The sequence below is a fragment of the Pelecanus crispus genome, chromosome 2 (assembly GCF_030463565.1).
Source record: "Pelecanus crispus isolate bPelCri1 chromosome 2, bPelCri1.pri, whole genome shotgun sequence".
Lineage (NCBI taxonomy): Eukaryota > Metazoa > Chordata > Aves > Pelecaniformes > Pelecanidae > Pelecanus > Pelecanus crispus.
The window spans coordinates 37146604-37166264 of record NC_134644.1 but is presented as its reverse complement, the minus strand read 5'-3'; the positions used below and the strand labels follow the sequence as shown (position 1 = coordinate 37166264).

At 39.7% G+C, this 19661-nt stretch overlaps 1 protein-coding gene across 1 annotated transcript in view; it reads right to left on the bottom strand.

The window, feature by feature from the left end:
• Window positions 1-6383: 6383 nt before the first annotated feature.
• The window catches only part of STK31 (serine/threonine kinase 31), a 38505-nt gene continuing 25227 nt past the window's right edge, over window positions 6384-19661 (bottom strand). Inside the window, exons 15-23 of the mRNA XM_075728237.1 lie at window positions 18614-18715; window positions 17720-17800; window positions 17233-17358; window positions 16389-16514; window positions 16054-16140; window positions 15063-15212; window positions 13134-13259; window positions 11126-11194; window positions 6384-6602 (exon numbers count right to left, since the gene is read on the bottom strand). Coding sequence (XP_075584352.1) covers window positions 6384-6602; window positions 11126-11194; window positions 13134-13259; window positions 15063-15212; window positions 16054-16140; window positions 16389-16514; window positions 17233-17358; window positions 17720-17800; window positions 18614-18715 — 1086 coding nt within the window. The remainder of the gene's footprint in view (window positions 6603-11125; window positions 11195-13133; window positions 13260-15062; window positions 15213-16053; window positions 16141-16388; window positions 16515-17232; window positions 17359-17719; window positions 17801-18613; window positions 18716-19661) is intronic.

Here is a 19661-nt window from a genome sequence, read left to right as displayed (position 1 = left end):
AACCACTGGAAAAAAAGACAGCATACAAGAACCCTCAGAGGCTTGCCTCTCCCTCAGTCCCTTCACAGAAGTTACTACTATCAAGAAGTATTTTGCATAGATAACAGCTGGGAGAGTTGAGCAGCCCTGTGCAGAAGGTCTTGGGGGTACTGGTGGATGAAAAACTGGACATGAACCAACAATGTGCGCTCGCAGCCCAGAAAGCCAACCGAATCCTGGGCTGCATCAAAAGCAGTGTGGCCAGCAGGTCGAGGGAGGTGATTCTGCCCCTCTGCTCTGCTCTGGTGAGACCTCACCTGGAGCACTGCGTCCAGCTCTGGGGCCCTCAGCACAAGAAGGACATGGACCTGTTGGAGCGGGTCCAGAGGAGGGCCACAAAAATGATCCGAGGGCTAGAGCACCTCTCCTATGAGGAAAAGCTGAGAGACTTGGGGTTGTTCAGCCCGGAGAAGGCTGCGGGGAAACCTTACTGCAGCCTTTCAGTGCTTAAAGGGGGCTTATAAGAAATATAGGGACAGACTTTTTATAGGGCCTGTAGTGATAGAAGGGATAATGGTTTTAAACTAAAGGAGAGTAGATTCAGACTAGATATAAGGAAGAAATTTTTTATGATGAGGGTGGTGAAACACTGGAACAGGTTGCCCGGAGAGGTTGTAGATGCCCCATCCCTAGAAACATTCAAGGTGAGGTTGGACAGGGCTCTGAGCAACCTGATCTAAAGCTGTCCCTGCTCACTGCAGGAAGTGGGGCTAGATGACCTCTAAAGGTCCCTTCAACCCAAACCTTTCTATGATTCTATGATCATTTGAAACATATCCAGATGCTACAAAATTCAGCATAGAAGAATTGATCATTTCACCAAAAAATTTACACAAAGGTGCAGAGAAAACAGGTAGCCACAGTAGCCAATCCTTGGGCCAATGGAGAAGTTAAAAACAGACAAACAGAGTGTTCCAACTAGGTTTAAAAAAAAAAAGAAAGAAAGAAAAAAAACAACTTTACAAAGGAAAGGTGACAGCTGGAAGAAATGAACAACAGCTCCACCTCTTGCTGACAAGGACAGAGGATAAAAATTACAGGCAGACTGACAAACTTAAAACGCCACACCTGCAACATGAACATTGGCAACAACCAGCCTTCGAAAAAGAGGCTGGCATTGCTTTTGTGGAATCATCATTTTGAGTTATCTTAAACTAGGAGAAGGAAGAAAAGTTGCTATGGAACAGAGATGCATTTCCCAACAGCAGACTTCAACTTTAAACAAAGTCCTACGAGGAAAAAAAAAAAGTTTTTCAAATAAAAACACTTCCAATTCCAGCAGCCTCCACCTGCATCTCCTGATATTGAGGTCAGCAGGCTCTTACTTTGGAGTATTGATCCAGCTTTCATCACAGTAGCTGGACCAAAGCATCTTCAATCTATTTGCTCCAAGGGAATTCTTCTGGTTTCTCTCCTGAGGGAGACTGAATCGATTCTGTAAACTGAAAGTGAAGTACTTGTACACGAAGAATCCTCTGAGTTGTGCTGGCTATACACACTTACACTGTACGTGACTTTTACGCTGCACAAGGCTTCTTGGCATGTTTGTTCAGTGTTTCAGCTGACAGGACTTGCACAGCTTGCAATCTACCACAGTTCATGCAAACACAGCATAAAAATTTGAAGTGTGCTAATTATCACTTAAAAGCCTTGTATCAAACCTCAAGACACCTGAAAGACCATCTACTGGGTACGTAACTTATATTCTCCTCCAACAACTGCCCCTGTGTCTACCCTACTCCTGCCTTGGCAGGGCAAGGTGGGGGAGCAGCCAATAACTTAACGCACCACAAGGCACGTAAGGCAACACTACTAAGAACTCGTTTTTCACAGATTTTTCAGGTTCTGGTGACACCACAACAGACTGTCCTTGAAAGCAACAGAGAAACCTTATTACCAGAGTGAGAACAGGGAACAGAAGAAAAGTTCAAGAAGTTCATTAGAAAGAGAAGCTGCAGCAATGTGTGGAAGACTCGGTAAGTGATGGAGAGGACATTATAAATGTTCCCTCAGCCTTTGGAACTAACTACATGCAACCACGTACTGATTGCAAGGCCATAACATGCATTTTCACAGCACAGGCATCCTAGGCCACATCTGGGAGAACAGACAATCCAAGACACACCTGGTAAGGGCAAAACCTGCTGTTGAGTCATCTAGAGGACTAGTATCTTCCATCTCAAAGCCCCAAGGCTCACATGCACCTTCTTCTTCCGCTTCAAACAAGGACTCTTTCTCCAGAGCTGTCAAGTCTGCCAGTATCCGGTATACTGACGCCAGGTGGTACAGCTCTTGGCTTTACTGAAACACTAGGCTATCAAGTTGAAAAAGGAGATCATAACAAAGCCAGAGGGTTGCTAAATTGACTGATTAAACTCGTAATACCATACTCTGGATACCAAAAACTTCTGGTCCACACTAGGACTGCTGAGATGAGACAGAACAGATCCAGTCTGCTTAACCATGCTACCAATTGTAAAGATGGCAGGAAAGTTGAATAGCTGAAGGTTCACGAGTGAGAAAACACACGTCAGGGAGTTTTGGCAAGCTTTCCCAGCTCTGCTGTACAGCAAGTGGAAGGGGGACCAACCCGTAAGCCTCAGGCAACTAAGTAGCTACTGACAGCACAGGGGGTAACAAATACAAACCAACATCACTTCTTCATACAGCAGGACAAATCTTGTTTCTCCCCACTTATTGGTAACATACCTTGCAGCTGTAACACACAGATGCCAGACAAAAGGGATAATAAAATACATTAAAAAAAGAAACCCAAAGCATTGCAATTCAAATGTTTCTAGCTTACGAAGATGCTTCTATGTGGTGTGATCTTGATGTACTGCAGTCCCTGAATCTAACGCTGCCAAAACCCAATTCCAAAACCTGAGCCCATGTGCCCCCACCACAGTGCAGGCTGGCACTAACAGAACAAAATTTCATGTCATAACAGATTTGTCCACAACCCTAAAGGGCAGGACAATTTGACAACTGCTTTCAGTCAATCTAGCCATGGTGTGTCTGCTGTGAAAAACGCATGCTTCAAGACAAGTGCTGCAGGAGCTGCAAGTGTGGCATGGGGCATAATCTTCGCGCCTGTCAGCACACACCCAGAAATCTGAGGAAAGTTTTCACCAACATTTTAAATTAAATTAATGAAGATCTGGTTCTCAAACATCCACCATGGTCTAGAAAGCCATCAACTTGCAAGCTACTAGACTCCTGATTTGAAATCAGGATGAATTCATACCAATTTCCTTCTAATTTGGGGAAATGAAATGACTGTGGAAGAAATAATTTTTGCCCATTTAGGGGAAGTCCTTTAGGCAGTTGCCTATGAAGGAATATGATTTAACCTGCATGCTATACAAACTTGCAGCCAACATCAGGAAAAAAAAATGTTAAAATACTAGTGAGTGCTTACAAGAAAGACTCTGTACTAGCAGAAACTATTTTGAAGTAAAAAAATCCCCACCTTCCTCTAAACTACACAGGCAGAAGTGCTAAATACTAATAGAGTGAGCAAACTACATGGAAAGAGATAGTAATGTTACTATGGATGTTATGGTGGGCATGACGATTAAGAGGTAGTGAACAGAACAGCAGGAGTCTCCAGAAGTGACCAGAGGCGCAGCAATCTGCAAGGAGTAGTTCGCACAGCTTCTTATCATGGAGATAAGCAATGTTGATGTTCTCCCAATCTGCTGAAAGAAGTCCTCTTCCCAAAGAAAACCAGCCCTATCCCAGGTCTGCAGGCTAGGTTAGGTAGAGCCAGAAGAAGTGGTTGTTTGCAGGTGCCTGAAGAAAGCATTTCCTCTTAGGTGACGCTGTTACCAGATCTACAGCCTAGAAGGCCATTGTAGTAGCTTGACTGGAGTATGATGTCCTGAGCAAAAGCTGAGACTGATACCGACACGACTGGTGGACACCAAGGTGAGGAGTGCAGAGAAAACACAAATCTGAGCAAGTAACAGAGGTAACAGTCCTCATGAAAGGAAGCTGTGGGCACCAAGACTTGGAACTGTAGGCTTACTGTTAGAGGCCATAAGAAGGTATGAATGCCTTGGGCCCATGACAGCAAATGAACTCCTTACTTCCCAGTGAAGCAATACTCAGCCCCTGAAGATCCCCCACCAATCTGGTCTGTGCAAGGACACTGCTCAAAGCTGCAGAATGCTGGTACCAAGGAAGAGAGAAGTAAGTTTCATTTGAGCTTCTTAGAAGCAGTGAGTAATGAGACAGACTATTCCTATAGGATCATTTCAACCTCCCTTCCCTATCCTCCAAGCATGCATGCTCTAGCCAGAAGAGATGCAGTTGAAAAAGTGTGTCTCAAACTAAACAGCAAGCAGTCCATTATCATGGATTAGTATTCAGCTTTGGTAGGATAGCTGTGCAACATGACCCTGAACCAACCTATTTTCTTAAGGCCTCTGGCAAGTAAGAAATGAAAAGAAAGCCAGAGCTATAAAATTACCATAGAAAAGGTCGAAGTAGAAACAAACAGAACTGGTGACACTAAGACTGTAATCAACATTTAATTCAAATGGAAAGGCTGTCTCATACCCTGCCACTCATATGTACCAAAGGGTTTCAAGTTTTATTGCAGTTTAAAAAAAAAAAAAAAAAAAAAAAACACAAAACAAAATCTGTATCGTGCTAGGCTCCACATGTAGAAATCATATTACAGCTGATGAAGAGATTTTGAAGAGACTGCAGTTTTTTTAATCAAGCATACACAGAGACTTCTGGTTTCAGGAAACCAAGAAGGTTAGCAATTTGGAGATTTAAGAAGTACACTTTAGGTTGCATGGACTCTGGAGCCTGAAAACTGAGCAAAAATTTATTCTAAATATACATGACATAGCATGACACAAACCATCGGTTTAATCTTCTAACCTCTATTCAGTGTATAACATTGGTTAAAATTAAAATTAGCCTTTTATTAACAGTGAAAGAATGCAATCAGTATTTGGAAAGCATCCCACAAAATTGCTAAACTGTTTATTTTCATTGACCAAAAAAAAAGGTATTATTCTTCTGTGATTTCTGTAATGAAAGTATTTATCACACTAACCAAAAATTCTACATAAAAATATTTTTAACAAAGGTTTTGCTATCATTGGTTATATACATGTTACAGAAATTAAAAAAATCATTATCATTTAATGAAAAAAGGATGAAGCATCTTACATGCTATTCCATATAAGAAACTAATTGGTTTAAGGATGGAAAACCAAGTCTAATATCAGAGGTCAATCTGTCAAAGTGGTATCTTCTATCCACTGTGGACTGCGTTACTGTACCTGAGGGCTCCCCAATTCCCCTAGTGCTGCTTCTTGCCCATTACATACTGCATTTTTACATTAGTCATCCAACAACATGCAGCTTCAGTAATTCCTCTTCAAAATACTAGCCTGCCAACAGTGCTGCCCAAGAGCAACACCCAGAGGCTAAATATATTGCTACAGCAGCTCTGCACATTTTGATCCGTTTCTTTCTGAGAAGGAAAACCTTCATAAAGATAAGCAACAATTTCCTGTAAAAATAAAGAGCTGACAAAACTTTCAATGGTAATGTTAACAGCAAAGTGTTGCAGGCAAACAAACCGACTCATTAAAGTCACATCTTTATAGCTATTGTGAACAATGCTTAAGAACAGATGATATATACACATGCTTATGTAGAGCAAATCAGCAGTAGCTTTTGCAAATGCATATATAGTATTTCAGTTCGCAGCAGCACTGCAAAGGAGCAACTAGAAGGATGCTTGCTCTCTAGAAAGCCAATTGCGTTTTTCAAATGCAGAAAGACAGAAAAGACGCAGGCTGCTCTCCATTTTGTTTACCAGTTGTCAAAGTAGTACTTTGGGTTTTTTTCCCTTAAATCTTGAAGACAGTTGCTGTAGGAACAACTTGGCTATGCAATAACAAATAACCTCCAGCAAAAAGGTAGTATTCTAGAGCATCTTTAAGAGGAACACGTTATCTGGAATCACAGAAAGAAGAGGGATAGAAAACTGGATACAAAAGCAAGTCACTGAAGCTTCACCTTAAAGATCTCTGGCATCTAACAAGATTATTCTCTGTAAATCTAAAGTGTACATAATGGACAAAGAAAAAGGCTGACAAACTAAGAACATAATCAGTAACATCACACTTATATCCCCAAACACTAATTTAGAAGAAGATGTATTTAAAAGACAACACAGTGACGATTATGTAATCGCAAAACATGACTGCACCTACGAAACCTTTTGTATTTTGAGATTTCAGATCAGGACAATGATTTCAAAACCAAACAAAAACAGAAGTCTCAATCAAACACCCCTTGGAAAAGTTCCTCATCTATTGAGCAGGGTTTGCTCCACCCTCCTCAGTTAATTGCCTTCTTTTTTCATCTGTCTTCTCAGAATCATGTTCTTCATGTGGCTCAAGCTCTTCACCTGGTTGTGGTGAAACTGGAATCGTATCAACTACAAGGAAGCAATCATCCTTCAGCACCTGCTCAGCTGTCAGTCTGTTACAGCAGAACAAATTCTGGAGAAGAGATTTAACTTTATCATCCTACAAACAGAGGGAGAAGGATTTCATCAGTAAGTGAAACAAACTCGATTACAAACAACAACCAAGTATTTGATGAACACATCTTTTAAGTGCTTAGGGTCCAAAGCCCTCACAAAAGGTTGTACCATACCATTCCCAATGGTCAGCAACACTCGACAGTCATAGTGCTTATTTAGAACAAAATAAAAGCAGTGTTCAGCGTCAGGTCTGTCAACCTGGTGCCAGCAGATTTCCCAGAAGAGCGTGAGTTATTATATTTTAAAGTACCAATTCACTGAACTACTATAAATTAGAGAAATACTGAAGTTGGTCTTTCTACTGAGAAGGAACAGAACAGGTGCCATTCATCTTCTACAACTTCATCTTTTAACCTCTCTCATATTGCTTTATCTCTCTACAAGAACACAGGAAAAAAAAAAGAAAACCAAAGTAACGGGCTCTAAATCAACAGCAGCTGTTTTGCTATTAACCCATCACTTACACTTAGGCTATTTGGATTTATCAGAAGGGATTACGTGCCTAAATTCTTAGCACATTAACAGTGCTAGGCTCCATACACAAAACATAAAAACACAGCTGCTACACATACGCATAAATATCAGCTATTGAGGGAGGAAGAGCACACACTGGATTTGGACAAGGGGACTGCAAGAAAGACAATCTCAAATGCTAATCTAGAGATCTAGATTACCAAAACTTAGTGGGAACAGAATCTTTCCGTAAGAAGCCTTGCTTGTTCACCATCTCCAAGCCAGCAACACCTCTGACCAGGGTCAATAAAACAGCAAAGCGCAAGATACCTGTACACCTCTCACCTATCCCCATTTCACCCAGACAGAAGAATCACTGTGATGCAAAAGGAATGTACACAAGTAGTCAAAAACTTGAAGACAGAAACAAGCACACCATTTCCAACTCTTCCACTAATTATCAGAGTGACTCTGGAGAATTAGCCACTCCCTGAATAATGTGAAATCTGTGTGAAAAGATGAGATCTGAAAACTGTTGATCTTACTGGCATAAAGGATTGTTAGAAGTTTATAAAACATTTAAAATGCTCAAAGGAAAATTTCGAGTTAAGAAGATCCAAACACGTGCAATGAAATACAGGAGTGAAACATGACTACACACTTCCTTTACAAAATTCAAAGTGAAGAAAGTCTAAGCACTTAAAGAGCTTGAAAAGCTCTGTATTTGTATATTTGCATTTCATAATACTATCAAATGTCTGTAAACAACAAATACCCCTTCTCACCATCTTCTCCCACTAAAGAAACTGAAAATTCATTCCACAAGGAATACCGCTGTAGGACATTTCACCATGTTTACTCCATTTCATTGTGTTTGCTCTTATTTACTTTAAAAAAAAAAACAAACACAAAACTGGATGCTGAAACACACTGAACACTGAAGCTTGGCATGGCTAAATAAGTGGCTACAAGATCTTAACTCTAATCTTTGCTTTTTCTCAACAGCTAGCTAACATTAATATACCTGTTTTAGAGCTTAACATTATTTTCCTGTAGCAATTTTACATTTGCGGAAAACAACAAAAATTACTAGTTGCAAATGTGCAGTTCCTCTGGGCATGAGACCAAGATGGAAGGGAAATTACCAGCCTGTCAAGAGCCTGCAGATGGGCATGGAGATTAATTCTGAATAAGCTGATTATAGATAAAGCACTTAAAAGCAAAATAGATTTTCCCCAAGAACTGGGACAAGGATTAACAGCCAGAGATCTAAAAGATTCCCCAAGAAACAGCTGAAAGATATTTATTACTATTACATTTCTTAGCAAAACCCTCACGTGTGCTCCTGTGCACTGCAGGCAGCACAGATTGCTCTCCAACGGACTTTGGTGGTTGGTGCACGTGCATGCGCATGCATCCAGGATGAATCCTTAAAAACTGCCAACAATGATGTATTGATTAGGATTGTATCACCTGACAAGGTCAAAATCAAATGCTGCTTCTTTTCATCAGGGAAAAAAGTTGAAGAAATGTGCTCTTATTAAAAGCTGTAAAATGAATTAATCCCTGCTAAGAACAATAATGGCTAAATTCATTAATTGTCCTTGAGATACAGGCAACTGTTTGCACTTCTGTGTTGTTCTGTAGCAGATACCTTCTGAAGTACAACACCCTGAAACTGGTCATTTAAACTTTCATTTGCATACTTCAGACCTTTTTTGTAAAACTTTATCACAGCAAAAATTTTAGGGAAAACAGAAGTGAACCAACTCCTATTTTTAATGTCCCAAGAAATCTTTTCCACTTCTTTGTACAATTAAGTTTCCCTTATGCATGAGAGCAAGTTAGGTTTTTCAGTATCTAAGGATTATTATGCATAAACCTGAAAGATGCACTGAGCAGACAGTTCTGTACAAGTTTTGGGGAATACATTTAAAACCCCCTAGTTAGCCCTAATGGTGAATCATGAAGTACTGAATCTTCTTTCCAATAGTACTGTGCATTTCATGAGATTCATTTAATTTTTAATAAGAAACCAAGCAACTATAATGAGAGATAAGAAACACTATTTACAGGATCACCTCCCTGCTCAAATGCTGCATGTTTTATTCTTTTATTTTCCATGGTAGTGTCACACTGGAAATAGTTTTGCAGAGGGATATGGTAAACGGTCCTGTGCTTTATCAGTAATGCTTTCATCACTGGAGAACACTGTTGAAATGAAGTTATTAAAAGACATACTGTAGAGGAGAAGATTCATCTAATAAAACAAGATAATTTACAGTACTGTGTTATGCAGTGATATAAGCTACCGTGCCTGGACACTGGAACCACTACAGCTGTATTAGTCTGGTACTGTATTATGACAGTTTCTTAACCTAAACACAGTAAACAGGATACACTAAGCTCAGTATAAACACAACTCTAGTAAATCTAGACCAATTTTAACCCCATGCTTCCCTAGGTATCTCCGCAAAGCGGGCAAATCATTAATGCACAAGTATAACCAATAAAGAAGGATTTATTATTAGGGTTTATTTTGCCCTTGACAAACAACCCAAATTTATCTGACCAACAACAACTCCACTGCTTTGTTTTCTACTTTTCCATTTAAAGTATTTTTCTACTTTTCTGGAAAATATGGGGATTAACCTCTAACTCTTCCCTATATTCCTTAGGAAATTCTATCCATAACCTAAAACTTCAGTTAAAAGCTAAACAGAGTCACCTGCTTGCAGGTTTTTTAGTAGCAGTCTAAAGCTTGATTTAAGGAGTTTCATGGCCTTCTCAAATCTAGATAAAGCAGTAAGCTCTCACTTAAAGTAAGATCAACAGAATAAGCATGATACAAGAAGTAGTCCATACAGATTAAAACACACAAGGGTAATCCACTCAAGGGAGATGGGAGGGACACAGGACAAGAACAAAGCAATCATTCAGTAGACAGGCAGAAGTACAGCAAAAAGTATGAAGCAGAAACTAGTCTGGGAAGGCTAGTGATCTGGAAAAGGTCCATAAACCTCCCAGTGTATTTCTTTAAACTATGTACGGTGGCATGACTTCTGTTATTCCGACTTTTATAAGGAGGAAAAGGAATGGCCTGTAGCAAAGGTAGAAGAGGTTGAAAGCAGGCAAGAAGAAAGGTCTTAACTCTTGGCCAGAAGGCTGAAAACTTATGGGAAAGAGACTTACACAAGAAATAAACCCAAGGAAAGGCAGGTGCTCAGGTAACTAAGGCACACAGAGAGAAGGCCAAAAATTATCTGCTTATAATTAACATCCAAGAGATAGATAAGTTAGTGAAGGATTGACTTCAAAGTTGAAGACCAAAGGTGGGAAACATGAAGGCACACAGGTCTACTACTTATTCTCAAAGAGTCACTGAGACACTGGCAAGGATAAGTTTCAGAAAAGGGACTGAAAATAGAGTTCAAAGTGACAACAGCTGCTAGCATACAGTAGACAAAGAACAACAGTTGAGAGTAGAAACAATGAAAGCAGTAACACAAATTCATGCAGGGTCCACTTCTATCTCTGCATTTGTTTCAGAGGCATAGGAAAGTTTGGGGCTTTTTTTCTGTGAAACAAAGAATAAAGGGCACAATACACTTTTACAACTGCATTTAAGTGATTAAAATGGAAGTTGGCTGTTTTATTAACACTCAAGCATTGTACACTCATTATGTAGGAAGACAGATCAAAGTCAACTTCCCTGACTTCAGAAAAGACAGGTTCCTAATTCAAATACCTCCTTTGAAGCTGATCTCAATGACTTATTCCCCAAGTCTGTAACTTGGTGTCATTCAATTAACAGTTATCTGTGAAGAAGTTGCTCTTCCTGAGGTCGGAGTTAAATATTAAGAAAACTCTGGGGTTTTCTACCTTCTCAAACATCATTTTATTTGTGCATGCTATTTAGAATTATCCAAATAGTCAATAAAGAACATTTTCTCAAACCAGCCCTTACAATATGTTTAACTTAAAAAAAAAAGAATCAATTAACCACATCTAAACAAGAGCAGTCTAATCTTCCTCATCTGATAATTAACATACCATGACAACCACATCCACCTCAGGTGTTCCATCTTCTTTTATGCCAAACTCCTGGTTTTGAACGCAAAGCTGTAAATTAAAAGATACATAATGCATAACATTGGCCTCTTTTTCCCTTCAGTTTAACAAAACCAAGTATCAGTCAAGGAGATTCCAGGTTTCAAGTGAAAATGGATTGTTATGGGAAAACAGCAGGGAAGGGCTTTTTTCCTAATTTCACAGTAGGGTAAAACATGCAAGGGGCTCAAGTTCCCCTTACACAGAAACAAGGGGGGAAAACTTAGTATCAGAAGAAACTTTTAGAGGTCAGAAGAAATAGACTTTTAAAAATGTGATTCAAAGTCCATGCCCAAGCTGTACGTTTAGTATACATTATATAACCCTCTTTAAGAAATGCTGAGGGTAAGCGCACTCCAACAGACGAATATGAACCCTGTACCCATAAACAAAGTAAAATTTCCCCAGTCTTTACTATTGCCTAGAACCACGCCCAAGCACAGCATTTTCAAAATCCTGCCTGTAGGTTAAGGTGCAAATGCCTCTGTTCTGAACAATTAGACAGATAGCAAAAGGAAGCATGTGTTTAGTCAGTGCTGGGCTCTTGTGACACAGATCAGCAGAGAACTTGGAAAAACCACTGTCTCAATTTTAGAAGCAGCACTGCTGTTTAATGAGGGAGAACACAATTTCAGATGCCCAACATGAAACTGGCAACTGTTGAACATAATACTAACACTTGAGCTAAAATTTTCCATCAAATGATCAATATAACACCAAGTCCGAGCTGGAGATCAGTTACACATGGATAAATCTGAAATTCAGCTGGCAAACTTGGATGAGGTTTCAGAATAATGCCGATCTTGCTGCATCCCAGATATTCTCTTCAAGAAGAGCCAGCCATTAGTAAAACTGCCTTTGGTTTTGGGGTTTTTTTTACTGGGCTTTTTTTTTGACTCACTTCTACTTGTAAAAACTTTCTTTCTAGAACAGATGAAGATCTGAATGGTAGTACTAGCTAAACCGTACCACGTTAATAAATTATAAACATCTATGATATTAAGCTACACTTTAGTTCATCTATTTCAGTAGAAAAATTACTTAATTTTAAGCAACTGCTTCCCAAATTGGAAATAAAACACAATGAAGTGACTTTTGTAGGAACCAGCTTCATCTTCTCAGCACAGGTAGCTGACAGTGGCTACCTATCAGTTTGCAATTTACATCTCTGTTAGGAAGTGTTTTTAAGATGCTACAGCACAGAAGGGATTACTGAAGCCATCGCTGCACAGCTGATGGAACTACCAAGTGTTTCCCAGGAAGATCCCCATGTACCTGGAGCTCCAACTGGTACTCAGTGAACCAGTTCGAATGCATCAAGCTCCCCTGCAAAATCACTGCCTGGGAACTTCAGCACTTGCTGGGTAGCTTGTGGCTTTTCAAGTTTGGGAGATTGGAAGTTCTCTCATTCAGAACACATGGCACTGACACCCTGAGCTGGGGAGGCAGCAATACAGTGCCAGAAGACAAAAAGGAGATGGAGGAGATGCTGTATAACATACCATCTAACACAGGAAAATTGATTGCTTTCTCACCCCGGCACTACACGCGCTAAGAAACAAAACACCTATCTAAGCACTGCTTCCAGCAACAAAACATAACAGTCCCATCCTTGCCTTCATCTTCTGTCTCTTTTGATTTGGGTAATTTCTCAGGGGCATGATCACAAAAAAGAAGGAAGAAAGGCTCACAAGGAATGAATGGGAAGTGCAGTAAGAACTGACAATCCACAGCATGAGGAACGAAAACATACTTTTCTGTTCATATTACTATAAAAATTACACTGTATATTTCACAGAAAAAAAAAAATACTAACTTCTGCCCATAATCATAACTCCCATTCATTCCACATTTACCACTCTGCTGAAAATAGGAACACTACTTTTGTTCTGTATAAGCCTGCCACAGTTCCGTAATATTACTAGAAACTCTCCCACAAGCCGTAACATACCCAGAACAGGAGGCAGCCATAAGCATACATGTCAGAGGCTGGAGAAGCTGGCTGACCCATTTTCAGCTCTGGAGAAACTAAGCTCAGGGTACCGACAACCATAGTGTTTGCAGCAGCACGTTGTTCCTATGGGGAAAAAAATTGTACCCGTAATTTCAAGCAAGAATGACAGCACACTGAAGCAGATTTATCTCCCTCTCCCTTTTCACATGTCAGACAACTTTCTGATAAAGTTCTGTGCTGACCCAGACTGAAATGTAGAATCCTCCTTTACTGATCAAAAAAAAAAAAAAAAAAAAAAAAAGTGGTGTGTGAAAGAAAACAGAGATAACATCACACATCGATCACCTGTAACAGAAGAATAGGGATGGCAGATTTTACTTCATACTAGAACTATTAAAGCTCATATGGTGGTAAAGAATACAAATTGCAAAACTTCTCAAATTTGGGGGGGGTGGGGTGGGAATCACAAATAGTGAAAGACATTCAGCACTATTTTGGAGACCTTTAGTTCTCAAGTGCAGTTCTGCCAGCTTTCCTGTTTTTTCTTCTCTGCCCTTCTGGTCTTTACCTTAAACTAGCTGCTTCCTCCCTCCTGGTTTCCAGAACATTTTAGGACTGTCCACTGTCAGAACAAAAGCTAGACCCTGCATTTCTACGCCCCTCCATGACCGCAGCCAGTACCAGCTATAGCCAGACTGGAGAAGACTAGTGTCCAGATTGCCAAGAGTACTCGGTAACGCATCAGTTAACGGCTCCACTTGTGCATTTGTGATGATGCAGAAAGTACAAGCACTGAGCAGTACTGACACCCCTATAGAGAAGGCACAGACTGGATCCAGGCTGTGAACCATGGGTGGAACTTTCCTACTCTATCCCAGGAGCCACTCATTTCAGCACAGCCCATGCCTGCAGGGAGGAGTGAAGAGAGGGATAGTCTTCCTCAGCTCTTGCAATTTTCACAGTGACATCATCTGTCCTGAGTATGACCTTTCAGAAAATTCAGCTGTCAAAAAATTTTAAAGCATGTCTCTTTAGCATGTTGAAAATTGAAATTTATTTCAAGGGAAGCACACCTTGCTATCCAAACATTTGATACTCTTCATGAGATTAACAGATAATGCATTTCCAAAGCAGAAATAAGAGTTCTCAAGGAAACTTACTTTTATTTATATTTATTAATGTAATCACATATTACTATAACATATATTACTATTAAAAAAATTAAATAAGCACGAAGCAGACCTCTAGGACAAAAATGTTTCAGCTCAAACAACTTGAGTTTAGGAAGTCAAAAGGTGACTCCAGAAAAGACACTTTTATTGGACACTTTTCTATGTAAACACAATGAAGAGTAAGAAAATAGCTTGTGTTCTTAAGGAATATTAGATTTACCCCAAGAACAACTATGAAATTCTTTACTACAGAAACTGAGGACTAAATCAGAAGTACATATGAATACCGGTATATGGAGGCAACATGTAAAATCCTGTTAATTTACCAAATACCATGACACACTAAAACACATACTAAAAGCCTATTACCTATCCAACAGAAAGGCAAAGACTTCATGTGAGCTTGACTAGCCCTTCTTCAAACATGAGTTCTTACTCTCACCTCTGATGATGCTGATTACCATTAAATATACCAGACAGCCAAGAAATAACTACTGCAGCTTCTGTATCTTTTTTGTTCCACTGTTTTGCTTAACCAGAGACCACACTCAGTAATTCTTTTTTTCCCCTCCAAGATTAGATTGCTTTTACAAAAATTGCAACAAGACACAAACTGCCCAACCCTATTCAGGCTATGAAACAGGAGTCTCACTGCTAAGCACAATGTTTATCAACAAATCTTTTAAATTGCAAACATAGTTGTCTGTTTTGATACATAATTCTGACTAGAAGTCACTAAAGGATTTTTTTTTACCTCTGATTTTGTGAAATCAAAGTCTCCAACAATTCCTTGTTTTCGATTCACAGCAAAAACATTATTTCCATGCAGAGATCCATGTACTATATTAGCTCCATGCAATGTTTGTAGACCTTGGGCCACCCCTTTCATCACTTTTAATGCCTCCTAATGATTTAATTTGGGTGTTTATTACAAAGATAGATATGGAAAAAACAAAGCACAGTATCAAATAAGTTTCTATCCAGAACTAAGACTTTTTTTTTTTTTTTAAAAGGCTTATACACATTCAAAGTTCATGCCAATGTCATTTTATGAAGTATGGATTCATTCACAGTAAGATTACTATGACTTGCACAGCCAGGCAGAAAAAAAAAAAAAAGACAAAAAACCCCCAAAACCCCACGCAGTCACCAATTAACATGAAAAAATATGGGGGGGGACATACCCAGAAATGATGCAACTTGGACCTTTACAAGTAGGTCCAAGTCAGCAAACAGAAGCTTCAAGTCATCAAACAGAACTAGAGAACAGATTGTATTGCTGCTAGCTACTGCTTCTTGGAGAACGGATGACTATCCAAACTGCCTATACACTATGTGGGGAGGAGAGAAAGGAAAAGGTAGAGGATGAAGGGGGGGGACGGGGAATTACACATGCAGGAGTTGTCTAAAACTGCAATACAGAAATGCCTGCCCCCGAACATCTAACATGTTCAACACCAGTACTTTTAAAATGTACTAGTAATACAGCTGAGGCATTAATTTCAATAAAAGAAAAAAAGTGTATCCAAGCAAAAATCTCTTTTAGAAAGTTATAAGCTACTGCCTGACCAGATGCTAAGAATGCCAGTCAAGCTATCCTGTGCAACTTTGTACAGTCACTGTCAGCCACCAAAGGAAGTGCACTGGTGAAATACCATCAGCACCATAAGATACAGCAAAACAGTAAGAGTTCAGTTCAAAAACATACAAAATAAAATGCTGATAGTCTAAGTAGTTATACTTACTTCTAAAGTTAAAGGTGTATCAGCCTGTAAAGCTCCCAGACTTGCTCCTGGATAGTACGGGACCATTAAATATACCAAAGGATCAGACTTCAACAACAACATAAAAGAAAAGGAGAAATAGATTGTTTCAAGTATCAAGAATATTGGGAAGTTCAACATGCACTAGATGTGTGATAAATCAATTCATTATGCTTACAATGTAGACAGTTTATCTAAACTCACAAAGGACATTTTTCTGATTCAATGCTCCAGCTTAAAATATGTTAAAACTTTAAGGTCCAATTGCAAGTCTTTCAGCTTAAACCAGAAATCAAGATCATCAATTTGAATCTTGCCTTGCAGAAAAGAAGGAACAACAGCTGTAATAATCCAGATTTCTCCTTCTGCTGATCATAAGCTCTGTGATACTTGGCAACTCTTTCTATCACTTTGGCTTCTGAGCTTACATCTACAGAGTATCCCTTAAAAACAAAAGAGACACCCAAGCTATTACTCCTAATGCCTGTAACATTAATTTAAAAAAAAAAGTTTAATGCCATAAAGAAAAGCATATTATTTGATGCCATCAAATACCTTCCTCTTCTATTTAACACAAAACTCAATTCCAACTGTCAGAGACTGTTCCTGTATTTTCTCATTAACTCTTAAGAAGTCTGTACCAACAAAACAGGGAGCATGTCTCTAATCTGAGATTTAAATAAACCAAGTCAAAAGCAAGAATAATATTTACAACTATGCCTATCATAATACTGCATTCCCTAGTTTCCCAATTGCTAGCAGATTGGTAGAGAACCAGAGCAAGGGAAAAGCAGTAGTTCCTGAAATTTCTCAGTGAAATCATCAGGAAGACAAACCAGCATCTGCAAAAAGAGGAGTAATGAACAGGAAAAAAGGTCCACCAGATACCAGAAAGAACAGACGGTAGAGGGGAAGCACTGTTCACATCTGTCCTCAAAAGAAGTGGGGGGGGACGGGGGGGTGAAATCAGTAAGCAACATGGAAACAATCCAGAAGGAAAACAATGCTTCATGTTCTACAGGCCATGACAAAAAAATCGGTCATCAGAAAAAGGCTACTAAACACAGGGATATGAAAAGAATGGCAGTTTGTTCAGAATCAGCATGTTAATAAGCCAAGGCCTCTCCTGCAGCACTAACTGAAAGCCAGTGCCAACGTTACCTTTAAAAGAACCTTCTGGCCCTGAATTTCTGAACACACTAAAGGTCGCTTCGTGCTCAGTTCCTTCATGGGCTCAGCATCCAAAAGGTCTCGCTCCAGGCTGCGTGTCAGAAGTCCACCAGAGTTCTGAAGCACATGCACAGGCAGATAGCCAGGGTAAGCACACAGCATTTAACAGCTGGTAAGATTCAGAGGCTTCGACTACCTCCCCTCTTCCTCAACCAACTTAGCAAAGTACAAAACCAGTTGGGACACGTTAAAAAGTTATAACATCTGCTACCAAGAGGCTGGCCATGATGAGGCAGCTAATGAAGTGCATTCCTTGAACACCCCCCAGAAGAGGGGAAGAAGGAGAAAGACCACAACAAACAATGGTCAGGGTATATGTCCCCCAAATGGACAGACTGTGCAGAGCATTATTGGTGCAGAGCCTTGATAGTGCGCGACACAATAACTGACAGTGCATTCAGACACAATCTCAGCTTACCATATAGTTTAGAATTCCTGCTTCTGGATAAAGAAGTGGTAACTCAGGAAACCATTTCTGTGTCAAATACATAAGCTTCTCCTAAATGAAGGAAACAAGGCTCACAGCTTCAGCTCACTAGTTTCTGACATGTATAAATACATACTGACATTTGCAATGTATACCCAGGACATTCAAATGTGCATCAACCATGACTGTACCTCCTTCAACAACACCATCCAAAGTAACACTGCCATATGTTTTGTTTTTTTAAAAAAAGCAACCACCAAAAAACCAAAACCAACACACACAACCACACACAACATGAATACAACAGTTCAATATGGACAGATTTTTGAAAGCTCTGAGGGTGTGTAGGGTTAAGGCCCCAAGCAGCTCATGCACTATCACGGAAAATATTTCATCTTTTCTACAGGAGGCTTTAGTAGGCCTAAACAAAGGAAAACAACTTCACTAGCGGTTAAGTGGAGGAAGACAGAAATCAAGTAGTAACACGGACCAGGCCAGCATCTCATGCATCTCCAGACCCCACACAGCTGTAATGCTGCAAGGTTTGCCTTCTTGCAAGAAATACAGTCTGTCTTCAGCAACTGAGTTTACACTTTCACCTGCAGCTCTTCTGGGTTGAAAACTACAGCTCACTTTTTTTTCTTACCTCACCCCCCTTATGGAGGGAGGAAGGAGGGAAGGTCTGAAGAAACTATGTTCAAATAGAGATAAAATTCAGCAGCTTCCATGCCTTCTCCCATCAGTTTCACCAAAAAAGGGCCATCTTAACATTCAACACTATGAAAATCACATCTTTGTTTTACCCAGAGCACACATTAAAGCAACTGAAATGCAGACATGCCTCATACAGGTTTGTTTTAGTTGCCTAAGTAGTTTAATACTTACATATTCTTCTTGTTCCTTGGATATTTCCTGAAGAACCCTATTTCGCAGATCAGCAATTTCCTCTTTTATTCCTGCCATTTCAAACTCACTGTAATCATCAGACTGCATTAGGAATAACAAAGTTAGTGTGTAATTCTCTTTCTGCTATTACACCAAACAACGGTAACCTACTATATCAGGGTTAAAAAACAGCTTCCACATCACAGTTCTGGAGTAGAACGTATTCTCAAATGCGTATTTTACTCAGTCTCCTTCCTGGAAACCCAAGAGAATCTCTTAAAACATAATCACCAAGAAAGGCGTTCCCTTTATTTACGTGACAGACCACATGTTCTAGCCCTTTGCCTACCTGTCTCCTAAGTCAAAAAGCATTTGTTTTTTTTAATTAGCTGATCACATATAATCCTAACAGCAACATCATTCATCTACCAGCAACGCCAGGTTACATAATTCATTCACTTCTTTCTCCCATAAGCAGGCATTTCCCTCGTGTCACCTCATTATTCAAGAATCCTTTTCCCAATGGGTTTCATTAGTGTCTCTCATTTTAAATCCCTCTTGGAAGCTTATTGACCCTTTACAATGCTTACAGAGAGACACATGCAGGTTCTTTTTTTCCTTAAGCATCACCAGAATAATTAATGCACGATCAAACAAACAGCACTGAACGTGGATTAATATTTACATTCTTTGGACTTCTCTGAGGGGTAGTGGGGAACCCTGAAAACTAGAACAGACATCGACTTCTGTCACCAAAGGGGAGGTACACGCATTATTAACAAAGTAAAAACTTAAAAGTAATCACACAACCAGCGTAGTAAAGAAAGAGGGACAAAACTGTTCATGCTGTGAACAGCAACCGTCAGCAGAGGGACTTAGTTAAAAGCACGGTGCCAAGGCTGGGGACTGAAACAGAAAAATGGCTATGTACCAACTTTTTTTTCTTTTTCTTAAGCCATTCAGGTTTGGTCTCAGGGGCCTGTAAAACTTCCACAGTTAAAGGCAAAATTCAGGTCAGAAAGCACAAACTGTTCTACATAGTTACCAC